General features: G+C 49.0%; 1 protein-coding gene across 1 annotated transcript; it reads left to right on the top strand.

Annotated features, from left to right (window-relative positions):
* Nucleotides 1-8359: 8359 nt before the first annotated feature.
* Nucleotides 8360-27208, top strand: LOC140900716 (C-type lectin domain family 4 member G). The gene is made up of 12 exons (XM_073318407.2): nt 8360-8492; nt 9598-9732; nt 10103-10138; nt 10560-10613; nt 10994-11047; nt 11874-11999; nt 13856-13918; nt 21785-21850; nt 23722-23817; nt 24265-24416; nt 25530-25639; nt 25726-27208. Exons 1-12 carry the CDS (start codon nt 8417-8419, stop codon nt 25856-25858), a joined length of 1101 nt encoding a protein of 366 aa, XP_073174508.1. The 5' UTR covers nt 8360-8416; the 3' UTR covers nt 25859-27208.
* Nucleotides 27209-27740: the final 532 nt, after the last annotated feature.

A 27740-nucleotide genomic window follows, 5' to 3' on the forward strand; every position in this document is an offset into this window, starting at 1 on the left:
TCCGCCCCCCCAGTACCAGAGAGTTCACCGGGCAGTTCCTAGATAGGGGGGGGAGGATTTCCGGTTTCTGGCTGATGTCGTCGTGGGGGCGGGCCCTCTGTTCGCCCCGCCTCTTTTCCCCTGGGAGCCCTGCTCCTGTCCCTCCCTCCGGCGCGTGGGTCCCCCGGAGGGTGTGATCCCGTTCGCCAGGAGCAGGGACACCTCAGCCAATCACCACCCTTCTGCTGGGCGGGGGAAATTTGCATGTAACATTCTATTGGCTGCCACAGCTCCTGGGGTAAGACATGGGCCTCCCGGTGGGTGAGGCCCAAGGGGGGGCCTGTTCCCCAGCCTCCGCCAGTGTCCGCCCGCTGCCCGTGCTGGGACCCCTCCTTGTCTGTGTGTGTACAGCGCCTAGCGCGACCACAGTGCACCTAATAATGTACAGCACCGAGCACAACTGGGGCCCTACCGTAATACACCTAATAAATGTCTGCTAGCCCCCGATTGGCTGGGTACATGTCATCTCAGGACGGGGTGCAGAGACAAAGTTTCTTGACACCTTACATGGCTGCTTCTTGGAGCAGCTAGCCCTGGGACCCACAAGAGGGGAAGCAATTCTTGATTTAGTTCTAGATGGAGCAGAGGATCTGGTCCAAGAGGTGAATATAGCTGAACCACTGGTAATACTGATCACAATATAATAAAATTGAACATCCCTGTGGTGGGGAAAACACCAGAGCAGCCCACCACGGTAGCATTTAATTTCAGAAACGGGAACTACACAAAAATGAGGAAGCTGGTTAAACAGAAGTTAAAAGGTAGAGTGCCAAAAGTGAAATCCCTGCAAGCTGCATGGAAACTTTTTAAAGACGCCATGATAGACGCTCAACTTAAATGTATACCCCCAAATTAAAAACCATAGTAAGAGGACCAAAAAAGAGCCACTGTGGCTGAACAGCGAAGTAAAAGAAGCAATTAGAGGCAGAAGAGCAACCTTTAAAAAGTGGAAGTTAAATCTTATTGAGTAAAATAGAAAGGAGCATAAATGGTACATAACATAAGAACGGCAATATTGGGTCAGACCAAAGTCCATTTAGCCCAGTATCCTGTCTTCTGACAGTGGCCAGTGCCAGGTCCCTCAGAGGCAATGAACAGAACAGGTCATCATCAAGTGTTGCTCATTCCCAGCTTCTGGCAAACAGAGGCTAGGGACACCATTCCTGCCCATCCTGGCTAATAGCCATTGATGGACCTATCCTCCATGAATTTATCTAGTTCTTTTTTGAACCCTGTTATAGTCTTGGCCTTCACAACATCTTCTGGCAAGGAGTTCCACAGGTTGACTGTGTGTTGTGTGAAGAAATTCTTCCTTTTGTTTGTTTTCAACCTGTTGCCTATTAATTTCATTTGGTGACCTTTAGTTCTCATGTTATGAGAAGGAGTAAATAACACTTCCTTATTTACTTTCTCCACATCAGTCATGATTTTATAGACCTCAATCATGTCCCCCCTTAATTGTCTCTTTTCCAAGCTGAAAAGGCCCAGTCTTATTAATCTCTCCTCATAGCCTACCATGCCCCTAATCATTTTTATTGCCCTTTTCCGAACCTTTTCCAATTCCAATATATCTTTTTTGAGATGGGGCGACCACATCTGCATGCAGTATTCAAGATGTGGGCGTACCATGGATTTATACAGAGCTAATATATTTTCTGTCTTATTATCTACCCCTTTCTTAATGATTCCTAACATTCTGTTCGCTCTGGCAAGTGAAATGTAAAAATATAATTAGGAAGGCCAAAAAATAATCTGAAGAACAGCTAGCCAAAGACTCAAAAAATAACAGCAATTTTTTTTTTAAGTACCTCAGAAGAGGAAGCCGGCTAAACCATCAGTGGAGCCGCTGGATTACCGAGATGCTAAAGGAGCACTTAAGGACGATAAGGCCATTGCGGAGAAACTAAATGAATTCTTTGCGTCAGTCTTCACGGCTGAGAATTTAAGGGAGATTCCCAAACCCAAGCCCTTCTTTTTAGGTGACAAATCTGAGGAGCTGTCCCAGACTGAGGTGCCATTAGAGGAGGTTGTGATGGGTTGGGTCACAGAAACCCTGTTGGGAACTGCCACCTCATGTGCTAAGACTATCTCTAAGCCCGTTTTCCCTGGCAGCTTGGCACTTCAGTGCCCGGTCTGGTTGTGCCAGACATGCTAGCCTGCTGCAAACACAGACCAACATCTGAACCATGTCCCCCAAAAGCTGCAGGCTTAACTGAAAACAGCTTAAGAAGTGCTCCTGTCTCCAGCACTCAGATACCCAACTCCCAAGGGGGTCCAAACCCCAAATAAATCCCTGTATATAGCTCATAAATTGTTTGCTCTCTATTACACTGATAGAGAGATATGCACAGCTGTTCCCCCTGCCCCAGGTATTAATACATACTCTGGGTTAATTAATAAGTAAAAAGTGATTTTATTAAATATAAAAAGTAGGATTTAAGTGGTTCCAAGTAATAACAGACAGAACAAAGTGAATTACCAAGCAAAATAAAATAAAACACTCCCTAATACAGTAAGAACGTGATTACAGATGAAATCTCACCCTCAGAGATGTTCCAATACATTTCTTTTACAGACTAGCCTCCTTCTAGTCTGGGTCCAGCTGTGGTTACTGTCCTTTGTTCCAATTTCGTTTAGGTATGCTTTGGGGATGGAGAAGCTATCTCTTGAGTCAGCTGAAGACAAAATGGAGGGGTCTCCCAAGGCTTTATATAGTTTCTCCTAGTTGGTCTTAACCCCTCCCTCCCCCTGTGTAGAATCCCTTCTACAAGACGGAGTTTTGGAGTCATATGGGCAAGTCCCATGTCCATGCATGACTTAGTTCTTTACAGGAATGTTTCCAGAAAAGCTCAGATGTGGATTGGTGTCTATCAAGGTCCATAGTTTGCCAAGTACTTTCATTTACTTGAATAATCCCCTCACGCTATGTTGATCAAATTTGCCTTAGGTGCTTTCTACAGCAAACACTTTAAATACAAGCATAGAGCCAACACTCATAACTTCAGATATAAAAATGATACATGCATATGAATAGGAAGAATACATGCAGAAGAACACAACCTTTGCAAAGATATGCTACATGGCATATCTAGCATAAAACATATTCCAGTTATGTCATATTTACACTCATAAGCATATTTCTATAAAGCAGTAGGGGGTGCAACGTCACAGAGGTTTTGGAACAAACTGATAAATTAAACAGTAATAAGTCACAAGGACCAGATGGTATTCACCCAAAAGTTCTGAAGGAACTCAAATGTGAAATTGCAGAACTAATACCTGTGGTATGTAACCTATCTCTTAAATCAGCTTCTATACCACATGACTGGAGGGTAGCTAATGTGACGCCAATTTTTAAAAAAGGCTCCAGAGGCGATCCTGGTAATTACAGGGTAGTAAGCCTGACTTCAGTACTGGGCAAACTGGTAGAAACTATAGTAAAGAACAGAATTAGTAGACACATAGATGAACACGATTTGTTGGGGGAATTGTCAACATGGTTTTTGTAAATGGAAATCATGCCTCACCAATCTACTAGAATTCTTTGAGGGAGTCAACAAGCATGTGCATGAGAGGGATCCAGTGGATGTAGTGTTCTTGGATTTTCAGAAAGCCCTTGACAAGGTCCCTCAGCAAAGGCTCTTAAGCAAAGCAAGTTGTTATGGAATAAGAGGGAAGATCCTTTCATGGGTCTGTAACTGGTTAAAAGATATAAAGCAAAGGGTAGGAATAAATAGTCAGTTCTCAGAACGGAAAGAGGTAAATAGTGGTCTCTCCCAGGGGTCTGTATTGGGCCCAGTCCTATTCAACATATTCATAAATGATCTGGAAAAAGGGGTAAACAGTGAGTTGGCAAAATTTGAAGATGATACAAAACAACTCAAGATAGTTAAGTCCAAAGCAGACTGCGAAGAATTACAAAGGGATCTCACAAAACTGGGTGACAGGGTAACAAAATGACAGATGAAATTCAATGTTGATAAATGAAAAGTAATGCACATTGGAAAACAGAATCCCAACTATATATGTACAATGATGGGATCTGAATTAGCTGTTACCACTCAAGAAAGAGATCTTGGAGTCATTGTGGAAAACATCCACTCAATGTGCAGCGGCCGTCAAAAACTAATAGAATGTTGGGAATCATTAAGAAAGAGATAGAAAATATCATATTGCCTCTGTATAAATCGATAGTATGCCCACATCTTGAATATTGCATTCAGATGTTGTCGCTCCATCTCAAAAAAGATATATTGGAATTGGAAAAGGTACAGAAAAGCGTTACAAAAATGATTAGGGGTATGGAACTGCTTCCATATGAGGAGAGATTAATAAAACTGGGCCTTTTCATCTTGGAAAAGAGACGACTAAGGGGGAATATGATAGAGGTTTATAAAATCATGACTGATGTGGAGAAAATAAAAAAGGAAGTATTATTTACTCCTTCTCATAACACGAGAACTAAAGATCACCAAATGAAATTAATAGGCAACAGGTTGAAAACAAACAAAAGGAAGTATTTCTTCACACAGCATACAGTCAACCTCTGGAACTCCTTGCCAGAGGATGTTGTGAAGGCCAAGACTATAACAGGGTTCAAAAAAAGAACTAGATAAATTCATGGAGGATAGGTCCATCAATGGCTAATGGCCAGGATGGGCAGGGATGGTGTCCCTAGCTTCTATTTGCCAGAAGCTGGGTATGGGCAATGGGAATTGATCACTTGATGATGACCTGTTCTGTTCATTCCCTATGGGGCACCTGGCATTGGCCACTGTCAGAAGACAGGATACTGGACTATATGGACCTTTAGTCTGATCCAGCATGGCCATTCTTATGTTCTTATGTACTAAATAACGTACAGTGCCCTGCACCACGGGGCCCTGGGTGCTGCCATAATGCCCCTAATTACTAACGTACAGCACCTACCACCATGGGGCCCTGGGCACTACCATAATACACCTATGTGATGCTCTGTGCCTCAGGGGAACACCCTGCACCCCCATGTTCATCCTTATAAAATGATTGTGTGGTATCCAATGCAAAGTTTGTCATGTCGGGTGTCTTCGGAAGGCTCATGATGCACTGAGCATTGTTGTTATAGTGATGTTATAGGTTATAATGTCATGTATATAGTTATGAGGCTGAAAATGTGTCCTCATGGCTTAAAACAAGGCCAGGCAAATACTCTCCAGGAGCAGAGGGGCAGTTCATGCCTCATCAGGGCATGTATGGGACAAACCCAGCCCAGCCTCACAGGAACAAAGGACACTGTCCTAGGCAGCAACAAAAGATCTGTTGGACTCTCGAGTGAGTCACCCCCCTTCCCTTGGTCAGTTTGGGACTACAATAAGGTAATGCTCACCTGACTCTGAAAGCAGAGGGAGTGTGGGCAGGCAAAACCAAGAGGGAAGAAAGAACATGATAAAAGGGAGAGACGTTTGCCATGCTCTCTCTCTCTTCCACCTCCATCTACAGATACCACACCAAACGACTGAAGCGCTGATCAAAGGGGAGAGCCTGGCTGAAGGGCAACCAGCCAGCCTGTGGCGAGAAGCATCTAAGTTTGTAAGGGCACTGAACATGTTAAGAGCAGCTTAGAATGCGTTTTGCTTTTATTTCATTTGACCAAATCTGACTTGTTATGCTTTGGCTTCTAATCACTTAAAATCTACCTTTATAGTTAATAAATTTGTTTGTTTATTCTACCTGAAGCAGTGCATTTGGTTTGAAGTGTGTCAGAGGCTCCCCTTGGGATAACAAGCCTGGTATATATCAATTTCTGTGTTAAACTGACAAACTCATATAAGCTTGCAGCGTCCAGTGGGCATAATTGGACACTGCAAGACGGAGGTTCCTAGGGTTGTGTCTGGGACTGGAGATATTGGCTAGTGCCATTTGGTTGCACAATCCAAGCAGCGGCTGGCCCAAAGTGCTCACTCACGTAGCTGGGAGCAGCTTCCATGCCAGAGGCTGTGCGTGAACAGCCCCGGAGTGGGGGTTCTCACAGCAGAGCAAGGTAAGGCTGGCTCCCAGAGTCAAGGATTGGAGTGACCTACCAGATCACCAGTCCAGATAACACCAGGCGAACGTCACAACCTAATAACTAATGTACAGTGCCTAGCACTACAGGGCCCTGGGCACTACCATAATACAGCTAATAAATAACATGCAGGACCTAGCACTATGGGGTTTTGGGCCAGGGTTGAGGCTTCTAGGCACGGTTTCTGGAAAAATGCCTCTTCGTGCATTGAAACGCAGCCATCTCGGATCCCATTTCTGAGGAAACCACACAGCGCCCTCTAGTGCCATGCTTGGGCATTGGCCTCTGAGTTAACTAGACAAAACCTCACCCCCATTAAGTCATCTGTGTTGCCCCCTCCCCCAGCACCCTGCCTGTTCCTGGGAATTTGTAGATCTTTAGACCCAGCCTTGTGGGATCTGATGAGCTCTCAGTCCAAGGTGGGGTGGCTACAGGCCTTTTACCAGTTCGCATCCCCCTTACCTCCCGCAATCCTGCTGAGAATATCCCAATGCCCCACTTTAGGCCTGGCTTCTAATGAGCTGCACTTGTTTTGTAAAACAGGCGTTTACGCAAATCAGGGTCTCCCCTCCACTGGAGCGTGGTGGCTGCAGCTGGTGGGGTTTCTATTCTGGTCCCTGTGGGTGTGTTTGCCACCTGCCAGGGGCTCTCAGAGAGAGGAACCTTTAAAGCTCAGAGCTGGTGAGGATGTGGTTGTATTTGAGACCTATAAACTTTGTAATATAGTTTGGGAGAAAGAATTTTACCCAGAGGACTGGAAGACAGGTGTGATCTGTAAATTACCAAAGAAAGGCAACTATTTGGTGTGTGATAACTGGCCAGAAATAACATTATTTTCAGTACCTGGAAAAGTGTTTGGTAGTGTACTATTGGATGGAATGAAGTTGGTCATATATGAAAAACTCTGTAATGAGCATGCAGGTTTTAGACTGAAAAGAGAGTGTGTGGAGCCCAAAGATTTGCCCTGAGATGACTGATAGAGAAAGGGCTTGCCTGGCAGAGAAACTTAGTCTTGACTGGAGCTCGTGAAAGCTTATGCTCAAATAAATTGGTTAGTTTCTAAGGTGCCACAAGTACTCCTTTTCTTTTTGCGAATACAGACTAACATGGCTGCTACTCTGAGATTTTCACAGAGTCCATCAAAATGTTTGACTGCATTCATCCAGAATTGCAATGGAAAATCTTGAAACAATATGGCTTCCTAGAAAGATCATATCGCTGGTTAAGATGCTGTACAAAGGGTAAAATGCTACGTAAGGACAGAAAGTGGGGAGGCCGATGGAGCTGATTATCATTGCTGGAGAGCAGCACGGTCGCATCTCTTCACTCCTTCTTTTTGGTGTGATGATAGATTACGTGATGCGAAAGTGAAACGCAACATCAAAGGAAGATACCAGAGTTATGTCAAGCAGAGGAAAACGTCAAGATCTCAATTTTGTTCCATTGGATACAGATGATGACGCTCACCAAAGTCAAACATGAGACCACCAAAGGAGGATTAAGAATTAGCCAAAAGAAGACAAAAGTTGTGTTCGTTGAAAGAGGAACCAGCCATGACGGGGCATCTGTGATTGACAGTGAAGAATACGACATGGCTAACAAGTTTGTTTATCTTGGAAGCACAATCAGTGCTGATGGCCAAGGACGTGGAAGTAAGATCTGGGAAGGGAAGCGGAACTGTTCTGAGACTGGCAAATATATGGGAAAACAAGGAGTTTCACGCAAGACCCAAGATGAAGATGTACAATATGGCTGTGATATCCACATTGGGATATACCTCTGGCACTTGGGAAATGTGAGATGCCCCCAGTAGGAAACACGCATTCCATCAGAGACGCTTGCAGAGAATAGTTGGCGTCCACAGGCGGGAAAATGTGACAAACGTTGATATGTCACAAAGGCCTGGCCAACAGCCGTAAAGCCAATGATTTGAGAAAGAAGGCTGACGTGGTTTGGGCCTGTTGCATGGATGCCAAAGAAATGTATTCTTAGACGAGCCCTTGACTGGATCCCACTTGGTAGACGATGAAAAAGAGGACAACGGCTGCTGTATAAGAAATCCCTGCAGCCCAAGCACTGCAGAACGGGACTCACCTTCAGTCACTCTGTTTTCTGGCATCTAAAGGGCAAGGCTATGGGCTGGGTTCCTCTTCTGCTAACTGAACCCACAGCTGGGAGCAGGGTGTGGTACGTATGGTAATGTGGGCAGTGACCCATGGTAGGGCTGGGGAAGGAAGGAAGTTACATGCATGTGAAAATCACAGAGCTCCTGGCAGAGCCAGGCTGTTGCTGGTCCCCACAGACGTCCTTCGAGTCCGTCGGTCGGGGATCGGCATGGCTCACATAAGTGACTACGGAAACTGGATGGGTCATTCGCAGTCAAAGGGCAAAAAGCCAGCGGTGCGCAGAGGTAAATGGCCAAGTAATCTGAGTGGGGGCCTGGCTACCAGACCTTCCGGGGGCTGTTGGGTTGGCAGATCTCACTTGCTAGGTACTCGGATGGGAGGTCTCAGAGGAAAACCCAGGCTGCTGCAGGGAGCATAGTGGGGAAATTAGTCGGGGCTCTCTCCCCTGCTAGTCTGTGCTACCCTCATGTCCTGGCATGGTGCTAGGCGATGCTGTGTCACAGGGTGGGTGCTCTCCCACCCCGGCAGGGCTGACCCCAATGCCCCAGCGTGGTGCTAGAGGGTGCAGGGCTGCCTTTCACACAAGTTGTACACCCAACGTCTTGCCATGTGTGGTTGTTAAAGATCCTCTGGCCCCTTCCATAAAAGTCTGGGTGTTACCCATTGTGTCCTGGCCAAATTCCAGCCTAGGCAATTCCAGCTGTCCCCCCAAAGCCCCATTGTGGTTTCAACTGAGAACTGGATTCGTTGTTCCCACCCTGTATAGCTGTTAAATAGCCCTCAGTGCCCCCACCCCAGAGATGACTGCATCTCAGTGCTGGGTGAAGAATCCCTGTATAAACAGCCCCTGAGTCCTACCCCAGAAGTGGTTGCATCTCAATGCTGGATGAAGGATTTGCATGTGTAAACAGCCCTACACCCCACCCCAGAGACGGCTGCATCTCAGGCTGAAGGATCCCTGTATAAACAGCCTCTATGCCACACCCCAGAGGCAGCATCATCTCAGCGCTGGGTGCGAGAGCCTTGTATAAACAGCCCTGTGTCCCACCCCAGAGGTGGCTGCATCTCAGGCATGGGTGAGGTGATAGATCAATAGAAATACACCCAGAGCCCATGAAGTGCCTTGGGATGAAAGGGAGAGTCAAGGGACTGTATCAGTGTGTGTGAGCACGCTCCCACCCTGGGTGAAGCAGCCCCCTCCTCCAGCTGAGCCAGCTCGTCTGCTGCCCAAAAAGAGCCCCCACCCTCCCTCTTCCTTCCCACCCAAGGGAGGGTATGTGACCAGCCAGCCTCTCTTCCCATGGCTAGCTCCCTCCCGTGGAGATCTCCCATTCCCCCCATGCTGGCCCAGCCTGTCCTGGTGAGACTGAGTGGCTCTGTAATCTCCAGGTGTGGCCGCTGAGTCCGACAATGACGATGACTATGAGAATGTGTCCCTGGAGAACTGTCCCAAGCCCCCGCCCCTGCCGCGCGGGAAGAAGGCGAAGGCGGCCGCGCTGAACCAGAAGGACAAAGGAGGAGCAGGTACCAGGGAGCCCCAGCTGCCCCCCTCCGCAGGGATCGCTCTTGCCCCACTGCTCAGAGGCTGGGGAGGGGTTGTCAGCGCAGAACTCAGCATCCAGCCCCGAGCCACCTTTGGGTCCGTGGGAGCCGGTGAGTCTGGGCCTGGCTTGGCTGCTGGCAAACCGGCCCGGCTGGGAACGGCTGGGCAAGCCCACAGTGGGAGGTGGTAGCACAGAACGAGCAGGCTGGGTACACGGAGGGGAAGGCCGGGCCTGTGGTCAGTTCCTGACCCCTGGGCACTGCCCGGGTCCCTGATGCACAGACTCAGGCACCCGTCTCTGTTAGGCGCCCCAAGCCACCGGCCAGACTCACCCTTCTCTCTCCTCTCCAGGTCCGGCAGCGACACCAGGCAGACCCCCCAAAACCGGTGAGAAACGTTCCAGTTTTTTGCTGGGGAGCAAGTGAGGCCTGGGTACAGAGCAGCCCCTGCCATCCAGCAGCAGGTCCATGCAGCTGAGGGCTCGTCATGTACAGGCAGCATCGGGGGACAGAACTCGCGACCTTCTGTTCTCACGACTGCTGGCCTAACGCAGCCGTGACATGTCCCAGCCAGCAGGGGGCAGCGCCACATACCCGAGCTGCTTTGACACGTCCCGGCTGTGCAGTGTGTGTCCCATTTCCCCCCCATTTCCAGGGCATCGCAGGCTTTACCTCCCTGGCACCCCCTTGCTCACTACGGCACTGGAAGGAACATCCCCTGCCCGAGTTCAGGGCTGCCCCTCGCCCATGCAAACCCCCATCCCGGCACTGGGAGCTCGCACGGTATAATCCCTCCTGTTTCCTTTCAGACCTGGCCATTTCAGTGATCTCGGGGGACCCGGCCCTTAGGCCTTCCAAGCTCGGTGAGGACTCGGAGCTCTGCTCGGCTTGAGGCAGAACACCCCCTGCACCCACATCCCGGCCCAGGGCAGAATCCGTCCCTCCAGTCTGTTCCCCGGGGCTATCAATCCCGGCTGGTCCATCCCTTGGGGCCCGGTTGCTTCCTGGGTGGCTGGGAAGCTGAGTGCTGGTTGGTGGGGAGATGGGGGGTCCCAGCAGGAGCACCCCAGAGTGGGGCACAGACTGTCCCAGAGCAGCAAGCCATGATGCGTGGGGAGGGTGAAGCCCAGCAAGGTAGGGGCTGTGTGCACGGCCCCCTCTGCAGCCCAGGAAGGAGGGTACGATTTCATGGCCTTTGCCAGCAGAGCTGGCAGATTTAACGCTCTTTGTCCCCCATGCCCAGGGCTGGACCTGTCGTCTGCAGCCGTGGCAGCTGCCTTCCAGCCCCCGGGAGGAGGTGAGTAGAGTCTGCCAGGGCAGGGGGGCACTAGGGGGTGCTGTGCTGCAGGGTGGGGGCTCTGTTGGGGGCTCTCTTCCCTCCCCGTCAGTGCTGACCCCAGTGCGGCCCTAGGGGGCACTATGGTGCTGGGAGTGGGCCAGAGGGCTCAGTAGGGGGCGCGCTCTCCTCACTGTCAGTGCTGACCCCCCCAGTGCCACAGTGCAGCGCTAGGGGGCTCTCTCCTCGCAGTCAGTGCTGGCCCCAGTGCCATAGGGGGCGCTGTGATCTCTTTTAGGCAAGGCATACAATCAGACGATTACGCCCGAACACAGCCAATTAGCAAAGCTCCTGGGGCAGCTTTTGGGGAGAGTCGGGGTGCTCACCCCCGCGTCCTGCCCATTGCGGGGGAATTCCATTCCCTCTCCCTGGATTCCCCCTGCCCTGTCAACCGCCCAGGGAACTGTCCATCCAGCCAGGCCCTGTGCTACACAACTCTCCAATGGCTGCAGCACGCCGCCCCAGAGGTGGCTGCACTGAAGTGCTGGGACAAGCGATCCCTGTATGGACACAGCTGGGAAGAGGGAGCTGGGGGTCTGGCTTCTTGGCTCTTGCCAAATGGAGGTGCTCTCTGTAGAGTTACCCAGCTATCTGGTGGGATGCCCCATAAACCTTTCCTCCTTTCCATAAACCCATTTGTACCAGCAAGTACCTCCTGCCGACATTTCCCAGTCACCCACTGAAGGGAGAGTCCTTCGCTATAACCTGTCCTACCCAGCCCTCCCTGCTTCCCCCCTGTCCTGATACCCTCGCCCCTCAGAGAGCTAAGTGCTGCTGTTTCCCATAGATCTTCCCCTCCCTAAGCCTGCCTCACGGAGAGGCTGCCCTGGAAGGTCTCTGCTGATCACCTACGTCCTGCTGGGGGTTTGCTTCCTCATGTGCAGCGTGTTCCTCATCCTGGCCCTCATGAAACGTGAGTGTGGTACGGTCCCGGGTGTGTCAGGACAGCTGCAAGTGGGGTCATGCAGGCTGGGCTCTCCGTGCCAGGAATGATTCCTCACAGGGACGGGACTGCTCAGGAATTTCCCAGTGAGACTTTGGGGCAGAAAATTGAGGTTTTGATTCCACTAAATTTCGCAAAAAGGGGTCGGTTTCCACAGAAATTTTTTGCCTTTTTCAGAGAAAAACCAAGCACTGGAAAGAAGAAATATTTTCATTCAGAAATGCTGCCATGGTGCCTCAAAGGAGCTGAGTTCAGCTACCACGTGTCCCCATTCTCCTCTCTGGGCTGGTCTCCTCAACTGGACTACACCTCCCAGAATGCACCCCTGCCAGGGATTCCCATGATGCACCACCTCCACTTTCCAAGAGGGGAGACTGCAGTGCATCATGGGAGAGAGGGATGGCTCCCTGATTGGACCGTTAAAATCTCACATGGTGTGCGACGGTCTCCCCTCTTGGAGAGGACAGGCAGTGCATCATGGGGCCTGGTGGTGGTGCATCATGGGAGATGAAGTCTGGGTGGGGAGACGAGTTCCTACTGGGGAAGAGGGCATGAGGCATCCAAACTACAACTCCCATGAGGTGCCGGGGCAGAATTTCCAAATCAAAGTTTTTCAGTATTTGGATTTCCACCATAGGAAGAAAAAAGGTCTTAAAAAAATCAATTTTCCATGAATTTTAGTCAAAAATTAAAGTTTTGTGTGTGTGTGTAAAAAATGTCTGGGGGACAAGTCTGGCATTTTCCAGCAAGCTCTGTCCACAGGCAAGGCCACCCGGACTCGAGCGTCACCAGATCTGAAGGGGGTGGGGGGCAAATCTCGAGCAACTCTGCATCTCAGTAGCGGACGCTCTTCCCCTGGAGCCAGAATTCGTACCTGAAAAGTGTTACGCTGCGATTCTGCTCTCACTGGCCCCGATGGAAATCCAGCATCACTCCGCTGAAACCAGCGGAGTAGCTGTGCCAGGAGTGTGATCCGAATCCGGCCCAGAAGGCAGGGTGGGTCCTTGCTCCAAACCGAAGAGCCCAAACCTGCAAGGGAAGCACTCAGCAGGGCTGGACCCTAAAGGATCAGCACCCAGGCTAAGCTGCAGAAGAGCAAAGTGCAGCAGAAGGAGCTGTATCGGCAAGGGAGTAACTCTGGATTTACTCCACTCAGCACCTGGTCTATAAACATGAGGAATCACCACCTAAGAGTAAGGGGTTGGTGTTAATAGTGCTGCCAACCCTCACTATATTTGGCATTTTCCCTTAAAGCCCCAGCTCCCGGAGTCCTGGGATGATGGGAGACTCTTAGCTAATTTCCAAACAAACCAGTAAATGCTTAGCCCTCATGGGAAAGGAATAGCTGGAGAACACAATCCCCAAGGGGTCTTGTGTGTTAGACCCTTTCCTCCTACTCTGCGTCTCTCTTGGCTATGTAGATCGTAAGCTCTTCAGGGCAGGGACTGTCTACTCTGAGCTTGTGCAGTGCTTGGTCCAACAGGGCGCCGATCTTGGCTGGTCCCTACACACTGCCTTTGTACACACAATTACTAATAGCTCAAGAGACCAGAGGGCAAACAAGAAGAATCCCCAAAATTATTTTAAAAGGATTAATGTTTGTTTTTTTTTTTGGGTGGGGGGGGGGGGCGTGATTCATAACTTTTTGAACACCTGGCATTGGAAAATCTATCACTGACAGCACTAAGCGACTCCCCTTCCTCCCCATCAAACCGATTCCCCTAGCAGGGGAAGAAACCCAGCCACTGGGGCCTGGAGCAGTTTCTAGTGTAAAGGATGCCCTGGGAGATCACAGCTCTGCTGTTTGCTCTTTGTTCATCTCCCAGGCCCAGAGGTGCAGCAGGAGTCAGAGGAGCTGAATTTCCACCTTTTCCAGAGGGCAGCTAATGGTAAGTAAAAGCTCCCAATCCCAGGCTAGCCCAGCATGCTTGTCTCTGGCTCAGCATAGACGCTGGCTGGGTGGGGTCGCTGGAGCGGGTCATTTTATTACAGTGAATTGTTTAGCAGCCTGAGTTTTGAAATTCTCACTTGGTTTCAAAAAGACACAAACTGGTGGGTTTTTTTGTTTCCATGTTAGTAGTTTTCCCATCAAGGTGTTTGTCTCTCAGAGAGTTTTTTGGAAACTTTCCAAAGCCAAAAAGTTTTGATTTTCAAGAAATGCCACTGGGGAGCTAATGTGGCCAGTCAGGCGGGTGTAGGTGAGAAAGAGACACCATGGAGTGGAGGGGGCACATGGGCATGTTCACACCAGACCTCAAGTAGCCAAGCACCGAAAACACATTTTCAGTTAAGAAATTAGAAAACATCATGAAAATGTCAGTGTTTTCCCAAGTTTTCCACTTTTTAAGGCTAATTTTCATTAACACAATCAAATGAAAACTTGTAACCAGCTCTAGCTGCTACTAGTGTTATCAGCCATAGTAAATGGTTCCGTATCCTAATTCTCAACATCATAGACCTGAATGCGTGACTCTCTTATGCACCACCCATCAGCCAGCAATAACCTTCCCTCCAAAGGCATCATTTGATCACAAACCTCTACATAACTCCTGCTACTCAGAGAGGTCAGACTCAGTTTGTATCCCTGTGACCGGGGTCCTAATGGGAAGCCAGCTGTGGTCACTCAATTAGGGTGAACTGCAAAAAATGGGGCAGCCAAACCCCCAAAAGCTGGTGGATATTCCAAAACTTAGATTGACCAAGCCAGCATAAAACAGCTTCTTTATTACCTCACTGGTTACTCAGAAGTCCAAACAACACAGTTCCTTTAAAATGATCCAGCCTCGGCCTCCATCCAAATACCCACATCAAATATGATGAAAATTTCTGTAAATCTTGTTTCCTCATATAAAAGAAAAGGTTCTCCCTATCCCGAAGGGTCGGACACGTCACCACCCAGGTGAACGCATGTTTCCGATCTTACCCAAAAACACGCTTCAGCCAATTCTTATTAACTAAAATGTATTAAAACACAAAAGAGAGAGAGTCTGGTTAAACGATCAATATACAGACAGACATGAGTTCAATCCATTGAGGTGCAGATTCACAGCAGAGACGGTGAGCTTTGTAGTGGCAAAGAGTTCTTTCGGAAATAGTTCATAGGTGATAGTCCAATGTCCGAATCTCATATTCAGGGTGTACCAGCATAACTGGGACCTCAGTCTTGTGACTCAGACTTCCCCTGATGAAGTCTAAGCAGATCTGAGATGACAGAATCAGGACCCAAGGCTCTTTTATACAATTTCATGTCCTCTTTGACAAGTTGGGATTTCCTTGGGGAACAAAAGGTAATTAGGATGGCTTTGAAGGAGGTCCATCACTGATACTTAGCTATACGAATTAACATAAGGCCTTTTGCTTGTTCCTCCCCGTTTCACAGTACATTTCAAAGAGAGATGAATACTGAGATAGCCCCTGTTTACAATTCATTTACATGATAAGATGTTCTTTTGACTTCTGAATTATCAGAATACAGCACAGACAGGGACTGTTAATTACACTGTCCTCCCTACTCATACATATGTAAATACACAAAACCACAGACATTATGTCCCCACATGCCTTTTTGGGGCTATTTATTTTGCAGGATTTTTAACCCTTTCTAGCCATGTGTCACACCCCGAACGTGAGACTGGTGTGGAAGGGTGAAATGAGAGGTCCTGGATACACCTTAAGGATCTCCCCACATTGATATGAGCTGTGTTTACACTGAATTATTTGTAAGGCCAAATTATTGAGGCATGCTTTGGCTCCAGCCAAAAACTTAGTCCATACTTTGTGAAACACTTCAGTGATTCCAGGGCTTGGTCTATGTGTTAACTTAACATAGCCATTAATGTTCTTCGGAGAGCACTTACTCTGGTATTCAGCCATGAAGGCTGGGAGCTGTTGTAAGTCAGTTTCCCTTCATGCACAGCAGTTCAAGCTTGTACTGGTTTTTCTGCTGTGGAAAGTTTTAGAAATATATCTATGCATTAGCTGTGAAGCCTCAACATTATTAGGCTTTTTAACACAAAGTGTTTTTTTGTTGAACCAACCACATAATCATAAGGGTTTCTATTATGTACCACTCTTAAAATGATCACGGGCTTTTCCAAAAGACCATGCACTTTGTACATTTTTACAGTTCTTGGTATCAGCAACAAGTTAGTTGCAATCATCATCAGTTCTATCACAAGTGTACATTTACAATCATTTTTGTCATGCCAAGTCTTTGGTTCAGACAAATCATTCTTTAGGTCAGCTTGTTCAATATCCCTTTTGAACCTTTGTAGCTTTTTCTTGACCTCAGGGTCTTCCTTAACATAGGCTTTCAGTTTAACCACTTCCTTGGGGTTTTGGTATTTAAGGGTTAACCTGTGGCTTTATTTGCATGATAAACTTTTCCCCTTTCTCCCTGTTCCAGAGGGTCAACATCTGAGGTCTTTTGCTTAACATTCATTGGCCGGCTGGGTATGTCCTTTTTGCTAACAGCTACAGGCAAGTCTTTCTCCCTCCAGTCAGTCAGGTAATTTGCATCAACACAGACACTCACCTGTTTACTAGTTTTCAGATTCTCAACCTTTACCAATTCCACGGCTGGACTATGTCTTAAAGAAATTCCATCCATTTTCACTAGCATGTTAGACTCAAGGTTCTTTTGTCCTTCCATTACCAACCTCTGCTTCCACATGGAATCAGATGTCAAGTCCACTAAGAGACTACAAGTCATATCCAAAATATCTAGAGATGAGAGTTTGCCTGCTCTCTCCTGCATTCTTGTAACCCAGTAACCAGTATCCCGATCTTTCCTCAGTACCTGAGTCACAGACTGCTTACTTAAAGAATCAACATAGAGACATTCATGTTCCAACAACATTGTCTCCCCAACAAGCTGGTTAAGCTTTTAGGGCTGTTTAAATTTGCTAACAATTTGTATTTCGTTTGAAAACTTTTCAAAGCTATCCACACTGGGTCTTTTTAAAGCAAAGTCAGTGGATCTATACACCTCAGAAAGACTCTGGCAGTTAGGAACTGGAACAAGTCTCCCAGACAAACTGTTGCTTTCTCTATACAGTGATTCACCCTGAGTTAACTCAATCAAATCACTTGCACACCCATCAGTTGCAGCAAACTAGGACTTGCTCTAAAGGAAAATTTTTCTGAGCAACAACAGACTCTTTCTGGGCTTCACTTAAATCCAGAATCACCTCTGTCCCATCAGGAGGATTTTCACAAAAACCCCTTTCAGGCAAACTTCTAGACTTCATAGTCACAAGATCAGAAGCATTGTTTTCCTTGTTACAAGTTTTCACACTGTCAGTGGGTAACATAGTCAAATCACCTTCATGCTTTCCTTGTGCCCTGGCTACGATATCACCCTGATCAGACAAGGCTGTCATATCTTCACCCAGCAATACACTAGCAACAGGCAAAATAGAAGCACCAGAATCGCTTGGTCTTTGGGAGTTATTTGTGATATTAACTGGATGCAACCTAGTTAGAATGTCATCATCCCTAGCAGACAGAAATTCAGGACCACTTCCTTCCTGGGCTTTAACTGTATCCAGAATCAACTCTAGGTTGATACATTTTCAACCATCATAGGTTGAAAGGCTTCTTCTGTCTGCTTTACAGACAGAAAAGACCTGGAGAAACATTCCCCTTTAACAGGCGCACAGCTTGGGATATCATTTCCCTTGTCCCAGCACACATGGCTGTTCATGGACAATTGCTTGGAGATTGGGGTAGCTCCCTTCATGGGTAAGTCATTGCCCCTAACAGACACAGGAACATTTCCTTCACTGTCACAGTTCTCCACACTGGTAACAGGTAAGGTGTAGGGATACTCATGTTCCACTAACCTTGCCTTCCCAAACTGCTGATTAGACAAAGCCATCAGCTCAGAAGGCTGCTTATGCTCATCTAAACTCTTTGCCTTTCTCTCCCTTAACAGATAAACTGCTGTTTTCCACAAATAGTGTCTTATTACACTGAGCTGCTTTTAAGCACATCACTTTCACTTGGGTCAGGCTTACTTTCCCACGTAGCCAACAATGTGTCACTCACCAAGACTGTCCCCCTTCCTTCCTCAGTTAGGGCTTTAACCTAATCACCAATTTTAATTTGCTCTAGAGAAACATCTTCCTGAGCCTTATCTAATGCCAGATTCACTTCTGAGATACCAGACAGACACTCACAAATTTTTTCCACATATGCACTGCTTCTTTGCACAGACAAACAGTCATCTTCCTCGGACAAACATTTGGATAAACTCTCCACAGGCAAATCCTTACCCCTAGTAGACGCAGGTTCAGGACTATTTCTTTCCTGTGACCGGTTTATGTCATCAACTTGATTGAACAAAGTTTTAATATCACTCCCAATCAAAAGATCCTTAGGCAATAGCTTCCTTACATCAGCTGTAACTTCATGTTTAACACTATTCCATTCAAGATGGATTCTGGCTAAAGGCACACTTACAGTAAACTCATAGAGGATTACAATATTCACTACCTTCTTTGTAAAGTAATCTTCCTCTTTGACAAGATCTGCTTTAACAAGAGTGATGTTAGAAGCTGTAATTTGCCCTAAGCAGCTTTTACCATTGACTTTTACATTCTCTGCACAAGTTATGGGGTTACCTTCACTTGAGCTCACAGAAAAAGCATTTACATAAAAGGTGGCCATGTTGGGGTAAATTTGGTTACAAACAGGTAACTTCTTAGAGTTAAACAACGTAGCAACATTGTTACAAACTGGATAGATTTTATCCCCATTTTGCTGTTGAGAGGAGCTGGCTTTCCAGGATGATACAGTTCCTGTTGTACCTTTATTCTCTTGAGTTGGAGCTTAAGTTTGTCCACTTTTTCCTTGGCTTCTAGCTGCTGCAATTGAATATATGCCATTCTTTAGATATGAATGGCCATACTGGGTCAGACCAAAGGTCCATCAAGCCCAGTATCCTTTCCTCTGACAGTGGCCAATGGCAGGTGCCCCAAAGGAAATGAATGGACAGGTTATCATCAAGTGATCCATGCCCTGTCACCCAATCCCAGCTTCTGGCAAACAGAGGCTGAGGACACCATTCCTGCCCATCCTGGCTAATAGCCATTGATGGACTGATCTTCCACGAATCTATCTGAGTTACTACAGAGAATTCTTTCCTGGGTATCTGGCTGGTGAATCTTGCCCATATGTTCAGGGTTCAGCTGACTGTCATATTTGGGGTTGGGAAGGAATTTTCCTCCAGGGCAGATTGGAAGAGACCCTGGAGGTTTTTTGCCTTCCTCTGTAGCATGGGGCACGGGTCACTTGATGAGGATTCTCTGCTCCTTGAAGTCTTTAAACCACGATTTGAGGACTTCAATAGCTCAGACATAGGTGAGAGGTTTATCGCAGGAGTGGGTGGGTGAGATTCTGTGACCTGCATTGTGCAGGAGGTCAGTCTAGATAATCATAATGGTCCCGTCTGACCTTAATATCTATGAATCTATCTAGCTCCCTTTTGAACCCTGTTATAGTATTGGCCTTCACAACACCCTCTGGCAAGGAGTTCCAGAGGTTGACAGTGCGTTGCGTGAAAAAATACTCTTGTGTTTGTTCATGTTCAAAACACATATGTTGTCTTTCAGCAGCTTCTCCTTCCATATCAGCTATTTTTTGCTTTCGTTCAAGTTCTAGCTGCTGATTTCTCACTGCAAGCAGTTTTGCTGGGTCTGCTTCCTTATCACTGGCAATTAACAGATTTCTCAGTTCCTGCTCTAGGGCCTTTTTCTTAAAAGACAACCCCCTCTGTAAGCACAATTCTTCCAGTTTTTTTCTGTCAGGAACTTGATCATGGGTCAATCATTGTAACTGATTTTTAACCCTTAAACTCTCCCATATCAAAATTAATTTTTGACAAGCGTGTGGTTCTGATCCAAAAACCCACTTAACCTGTGGTAATGTGCATCCAAGCATGACTACGCCACTGTGACCTGGGTTCTAGTGGGGAGCCAGCTGTGGTCACTAAATTAGGGTGAACTGCAAAGAATGGGGCAGCCAAACCCCAAAAAGCTGGTGGATATTCCATACTTAGATTGACCAAGCCAGCATAAAACAGCTCCTTTATTACCTCATATGTGTAACCCTTCTGCCAGGTGTTGCCAGTAGCAGCAAGGGTCAGGTTCAGTATCTAGGAGCTCCTTTACAACTATACAACACAAAACTGGCTCGAGCCCCCACCCAATGACATGAGACAATTACACACCACCCCCTGGGTGCCTTTAAGAGGCAATACTTCCCCTCTCACGAGCACAGAGTCTGAGTGTAGCAAAAACTTTTAATAAAAGGAGGGAAGTAACTCAGCATTAATTTGGGAAAACACCACAACTATGGTTGATAAACACGAGCCACGAGCAAAAGACCCACCCTCAAGTAAGTTGGGCATTGTCCTTTTCCCCTCAGGGTCTTAAGTCCAGCAACACAAAAGTCCCTTTAACATGCCCATCCCTTCTCTATACTCCACTCACAGTTGCTGTCCTTGGCCAGTGCAGCCCCAGAGTTCAGAGGTTCATCCTCAGAGTTCACCTCCCACCCTGTGTGGAAGGTGGGGGAGCAGAGGTGGGGCAAGAAGGCACCTTACACACTGCACTGCTGGGGCACTCATTCATGGCCCCAATGGCCAATTGCCATACCTCTGCAGGGCTCTGCTCTGACGCTCTCCACCAGCTTCTTTGCTGGCCACTCACCACAGCTCTCCGCCAGCCTCCCTGCTAGCCACACCTCTCTGCCAGCGTCCCTGCTGGCTGCTTGCTGGCCACTTGTTATGCCTCTCCGCACGGCACACTACTGGCTGCTTGCCACGCCTCTCCGTACCTCTCCACCAGCTGCCTTGCTAGCCACTCACTCAGGTGCCTTCAGCCCTCTCCCCCTACTTAACACAGCTCTCAGGGATTTCAGCTGTTAGTGGGAGAGCCTCAGAGCTGGTGCACACTGGGCAGTCTCTTGCAACAGAGACACTGTCCCAAAGGAGGTCCAATACTTAGACCTAGGCATCAGTGATTACAGCTCTGCAGCATGTAACAGGACTCTCCCTTGAGTCTAAATTAGCTCTTTTACTATACATGGAGAGCAAAGGGATCAAATGATGTCCAGGCTCTTTAAACAGAACCCCACAACACCAACCAAGACACCCCCCCTCCTCCCAGCAAATTGGGCTTTGGAACCATGTCCCCTGCCTAGTGAGTGTCATTCAGTTGAGGGTGAGTTCCTCCATTGGGGTGTGCCAGGTACAGGTCTGCTGCCCTTGGTTCACACAACAAGGATAACAATCCTTTATTACTCCTGTCCCAATAACGAGGAGACTGGGGGAGCCAACACCAGCCACAAGGAATCATTTGGGGGAAACAATCCCATCATGCTGAGCACCTAGGCAGGGTGGGTGTGTCCAAGCAAACAAGATCAGCTCCTGAAGTCTTTTTCCACAGCTCACCACTAGACGTCAGGGGAGAGCTCACTCAGACTCTGCTGACACCTGTAAATACACAAAACCACAGACATGATCTCCCCACGCGTCTTTGCAGGGTTATTTATTTTGCAGGGTGTTTCACCCTGTCTAGCCATGCATCACAATCCCCATGGTCAGCAACGAACCCCTCCATTACCAAATTATTCCTCTCCATGGAGACAGACAGCTGCCGCCATCCCCAAGTGTTACAGGGGCCACTCAGGACATCATCCTGGTGGTGGCGACCTTTCCCCTCTCCTGATCCCAAAGGCGTTTGTGTTTGCAGTGTCCCAGAACCTGGCGGATTGGGAGAAGATCCGAGCAGAGGTTGCAGCACTGCAGAAAACAGTAGGTGAGAGAATGACACAGACGCTTCTGCCTCTCATCAGTAGCGAGAGTGAGGGGCTGCGAGGTCGGGGTTGTGGGCTTTGTATCCACCTGGGGCTGTGGACTGGGGCAAGTTTTTTATTAGGTGTATTATGGTAGCTCCTTGGAGCCCAGTCATGGATCATGCCCCCAGTGTGCTAGATGCTGTATGTAATTAGGTGTTTTACGGTAGCTCCGAGAAGCCCCAGCCTGTACAAACACAGACCAAAATTCTTCCAGCCTAAGCAAGTCACGTCTCTGGACCCCGGTGTCCATGGGATGGAGAGTCTGTAGCCACTGAGGGCTGTGCGGCTGTCCCTGGCCTGCCCAGCTGGGGCTCTCAGAACACTGCAGGGATGATGCAGAGAGGGTCTTTGACATTCTCTGGCTTGGGCGATGCAGGGAGCCAGCCCTGATGCTCAGAACGGTCCGTTCTGGCTTTAATATCTGTGGGTGAAATCCAGGCCCCCCGGAATCCAGGAGCGTTTCTTCCCCTCTGCCCTGCCCCTCTATGAATCTGCTTCTTGCTCCGAAAGCGCAGCCCCTACCTCTCCAGCTGAGCCTGGGCTACACACAAAAGTGTGCTACTCGAGTTATATTGGTCCATTTAAAGCAGTACAACCCTCCGAGTGGAGGTCCAGTTATCCTGGTATAAATGTACTTACACCAACACAGCCATTCCTATACAGGGACGGAATACGCGCTACCTGTAAAAGCTATCTTCGACTCAGTATAACTGGGTCCACTCTAGGGGTTGTAATGGAATACCTAGAGCAGTTTAAAAAATAATCATATCCCTAAACAAAATAGTTATACCAATACAAAGGCTGGGGGTAGGGCAGATCTTAAGGAGAATCTCCATCAGCAGTATAGGGTCTACAACACACAGCTAAACAGTAGAGGGCAAGGAAGATATTATAATCCCTAGCTCTTGTATAGTGCTGTTCATCAGTAGGTCTCAAAGCACTTTGCAAAGGAGGGCAGTATCATTATCCCCATTTGACAGATGGGGAAATTGAGGCACAGGGAGAGGAAATCACTTGCCCCAGGTCACCCAGTGGGTTACTAGCAGAGCTGGGGATCAAACTCAGATCTCCCGAGCCTCAGGCCAGTGCTGTTTCCACTAGCTCACCCTGCCTCCTTCACACATTGCTCAGTTCTGTAGGTTTGGTACCCACCCACCTCTGGTGGGGTTCTGCTGAGCAGTGGCTGCCCTGAAGCATTTTTGATGAACTCTTAGGTTTAGCTTTGATGGTTTAATTAGGGTGGAAGCAATTAAAAACCCTCCCGAGTGATCCATTTTTAAAGAAACAGACACAGAAAATTGTTTTGTTAAGAATTCTCGCATAGCTGGTTTGTCTGCCCAGTAGCCAGCACCTGGCTCAAGGACTGCCTAAAGCCCTATTTGGGGTCTTTAAGTAGGACCTAAGCGGCCTGGTACTGGCTTTCTGCAGTCCCCTAAAGGGACTGATCCTGTGTCACACTGGGCCACACTGCTGGTGTGAAGGGGGTGGAAATTGCCCCTGCCCTGGGCAGGGGGGAATCACAGGTTAGTGTGGAGCTGGCGTCAGAGCCTCGGCTCCCAGCCCCTGGTGTAAGGGATGGATCAGGGGCTTGGATCAGGAGCGTGCTGCACCATGGGTATTCCCTGCTTCCCAGAGGAGGCAGAGTGTGAGTTAGAGCAGCCAGGAGGCTGCTCTGACTGTCGCCAGGGGTCCAGGTTCCAGGCATCGCAGAGGAGACTTCGAGCAGGGCCCGCGGCGTCTGTAAGCGGCCCAGCGTTGGAGGCCGTGCAGGAAGCTCTGAGATGACCATGCTGCGCGTTGGCTGCTAACCTCCTTTCCTCCACCAATCCAGACGCTGTCCATCGTTCGGTATCTGGGGAGCTGGCCTCTGTGAAGCAGTTTAGCAGTAAAATGCAAGAGCGGATCACGGCGTTACAGAAAAGAGTAGGTGAGGAGCACAGTGCCAGCTGCCATGCCCACACTAGGGCTGCAATCAGAGGGAGGTACAGGGCAGGGCCAGATGCTCAAGGGAGCTCTCAGCACGTGGCATCTCCCCTTGCGGGATTCTCTGTGGTTCTCAGGGGGAGCTGCAGGGCGGGGGATTCTCTGAGCCAACCCCAGGCCCACCGAGGCTGCTGTCTACAGCCATCCCCTGTGGATCTCTCTCCGTATGTCTACCCTGGAGCTGGAAGGGAGCCTCGCGCTGGCATGCTAAAAAGAGCTGGGTGGCTATTGCTTTGGCGCTGCGGCTGGGGCTGCACTTGGTCCCCTGGGCCCCGGAGGGGAATGGGGTTAGAACAGGGGGCCGGGAGTCAGGACTCCTGGGTCCGTTTCTTGGCTCTGCCAGATTCCCTGCCTGGCCCTGAATTGGGTTATTCTGGGTTTTGCTTTCTAGATTCTGTCTGCGGCCATTGCCCATGGGGCTGGGTCTGGTTCCAGAGAACCTGTTACCACTTTTCAGAGTCTACCAAAACCTGGCATGAGGCCAAGCAGTTCTGTTTGGATGCCGGGGCACAGCTGGTGATCATTAACACCAAAGAGGAGCAGGTAAAGTCGCCTGCCACCCTCCTGGCGTACCCCGACCAGGCCAGGGAATTGGACAGCTACCAGCGACAGCAGCAGCTTTACCCTGGGGATCCCTGGCGGGTGGGACCCAGGTGACCAGGCAGTGGGTGAGACCGCGCCTGGCCCTTAAAACACAGCTCTTTTAAGGGTCACCAGGTTTTTCAAAAACCGCAAGCGGGCCTGGGTCTCAAAGGCAGCCTGGCATTCTGCAAACCAGCACACGCAACATGCCGCATGTTAACCAGCCCACCGTGGGCAAGCTCTGAGGGCAGCCCGGGCTAATATTCCCAGCAGAGGAATATTGGGGCCTGAACAGGCCAGAAAAGCACCCAGAACAAAAGCCTAAATAGCATGGCAAAAACCTGCGAGAGCTGGAAAATATAAGCAGGGAGCAGGGTTTGTAAGAACAGGCTGGACAAACACCCGTCAGGGATGGGCTCGGTTTCCTTGGTCCTGTCTCAGCACTGGGGGATGGGCTCAGTGACCTCTCAGGGTCCCTTCCACCCCATATTTCTAAGACTCCCTATGGAGTTTTTGCCATTTCTGTTGGGATGGGAATTGCTGGGGTGTTTTAAAGAGATCAGCCAGACAAACCTACATGACTATAGCGCTGGTTCCACCCTGAACCCCTGTATGTTCCCCCAACACCAGGTCATGATTCTTCCCTGCATCCATCCCCACCTCCCCAGGAGCTCAGGCCTCATGCCCCCTTCAGACCTCCTGTTGCTCAGGGGTGAGAGCTGGACTGAGACCACACCAACTCATTTCACCCACCTGCCAGGAGGAGCTCTCACTTACGGCTGGATTTGAGGTGGTGACATATCTATGGTATTTAAGCACTCCCCCCCCACCCGCACATCACACTCTTCAATGCCTTTATCTTGCTAGCACCCTTAGGGGCAGGGCTATTGTCCAGGTGGGGGAACTGAGGCATAGAGAGAGATGCAGGGGACTTGGCCAGGGCCATGCAGGGAGTCAGTAGCAGAGCTGGGATTTGAACCTGGGTCTCCTGAGTCCCATTGCTCCTGGTGTTGGTAGAGCGCGTGGCCTGTCCTACACCCATTCACCCCCTTCGTCTGTTCTTGTCTATTGCAGGCATTCTTGGTGAAGGCCCGCACAACGTCCCGGGTGTACTGGCTGGGGCTGAGTGACCAGAAAAAGGAAAATCAATGGCTCTGGGTGGATGGCTCCCCTCTGAACCTCAGGTGTGCGGGGTGAAAGGCATCATGCCCCTCTGCCCAACCCCTTGCTCCCCGCTGTGGTCTCCATGCAGCTTTGCTCTTCTTCACAGCTTCTGGAGCACCGGGGAGCCCAATGACTCCAGCAATGAGGACTGCGGCACCATGGCGACCGACGGGCGCTGGAATGACATAAACTGCTACATGACCGACTACTGGATCTGCGAAAAGGCCTGGCTCTGCTAGAGCCTGGCTTGGCCGCCGGCCCACGCCCTTCCTGAGCCATGGGCTGAGGGACCAGGCCCTGCCTCCTCCAGGTCGACAGTCTCCCCAAGCTGTGTTCTCTTGGTGATGCTCCCCGTCGCGCAGCTCTTTCTGGGAGCCGGGAGTTTTTCCGAATCCCTAGGGGGGATGGTATTTCTGCAGTGTTTCCTAGTGGGTAGGGCATCAGGCTGGAGCACAGCAGACCTGGGTTCTATTCCCTGCTTCATCCTGGGACCTTGGACAACTCCCTTCCCCATGCCTCAGTTTCCCCTTGTAAGGGCTCAGGCTGTATCACTTCTGAATTTTGGATGATTGTATGACACTGTACTATGAAATGGCTGGGTCATGGAATGCCTACGTGTGTGTGGATGCCCCAGGGGGTAGCAGGGTCGGCATGTCTCTGCCAGGCCAGACACAATGGGAACGGACCAGCATGCAACATTACGTTAAACACCGTGGGACAATGAGTTTCCTCTCCCTCGGAGATGGTGCTTTCTGCTCTTGTCCAAGGTGAGGGGGGCTTGGAAGTAATGGAAAGTTACCAAAAGGCAGAATGAAAGAAGCAGCAGTTTAGAAAGGGACACCCAGGGGGGGAGCGTTCTTGGGGACAGAGCCACCTTGCACCAGATTAAGGGCTGATCTACACTAGAAAATCAGACTGACCCACCAATGTGAGTGAATAATCCACCCCCCTGAGCAATGTAGTTAAACTGACCTAACACCCAGTGTGGAGAGCTCAGCTGGTGGAATAATTCTTCTGTTTACTTAGCGCTACCCGTCTCGGGGAGATGGATTTCCTCTAGCGATGGGATAACCCCTCCTGGTGCTGTACTATATGGCTGCCCAGAAAGTGGTAAACTGTTCAACTTTTCTTCCTCTATTATATGATTACTGGCTTTTAGCAATAAACCTGACTGATATTGATTGTTTGGTCTCTTGAATATGTTTCATAATGAGCCAAAGCTGGGGCAAGCAATGACTATACTATTTAGCAACTGCTTTCAGGCTGTTTTATATGTGTATTGTTCGTTTTTGCCAATGAACTCACACAGGAAAATGATCAAAGACAAAAACACTGTATCACCCGTGTGTGAACGCTTTTCTCAAAGCGATTGCTCCCTATCTGACCTTTCCATACTTGTCCTTAAAGGCAAACGGCACAACGCCTTCAAAAGGTGAGTCTGCTAGATACCAAAGCCATGGACTTACCAGGGACACTGGTTTTATGGCTCATTACAACAATTTGTAACACACCATGCGGCCCACCTCAAGCCCTTTATGCATAACACACTACCCCCCAATTGCCCACTTCATTTCCTGTGACCGCCTCCACCACGTATGACCCCTTCTGCTTAACAATCTGTGCCAACTTGTATTTTGCTCGCTCTGCCTCCTTCCCCAGAGCTGAAGAAGAGCTCAGAGTTGCACGAAAGCTTCTCCCAGAAGTTGGTCCAGTCAAAGATATTACCTCGCCCACCTTGTTTCTCGTTGCTTTTTTGTGTGAATTGTGCTCTCCTGGGCTTTACAAGATCAAATATAATGAACATAAAGCTGATAGACTGAACAAAGCGTGTGTGTGTGTTTGTCTGTGTGTGTGTAACTCCTTCTCAACAGAGGCGTGTCCCTGAGAGGGTTAAACTGTAGGTCGGAAGCAAGGCACCTTTTGGGTGGAGTTCTGGGGGAGGCTGGGTTTAAGGACGGGAGTCTGAAGGGTCAGCGCTGTGGCCAGAGGGACAGGCAGCTGGACAGCAGGGTCCAACGCTAGGAAGGGGGTGCTACAGGGAACATCTGTGCCCTGGTAGTGAGCCTAGGTGCCCCAGGCTTGGGGCAGTGGTTGGTCTCTGTTCAGACCTCCGGAGCTTGA

Source organism: Lepidochelys kempii, chromosome 20, assembly GCF_965140285.1.
Source record: "Lepidochelys kempii isolate rLepKem1 chromosome 20, rLepKem1.hap1, whole genome shotgun sequence".
Classification (NCBI taxonomy): domain Eukaryota; kingdom Metazoa; phylum Chordata; order Testudines; family Cheloniidae; genus Lepidochelys; species Lepidochelys kempii.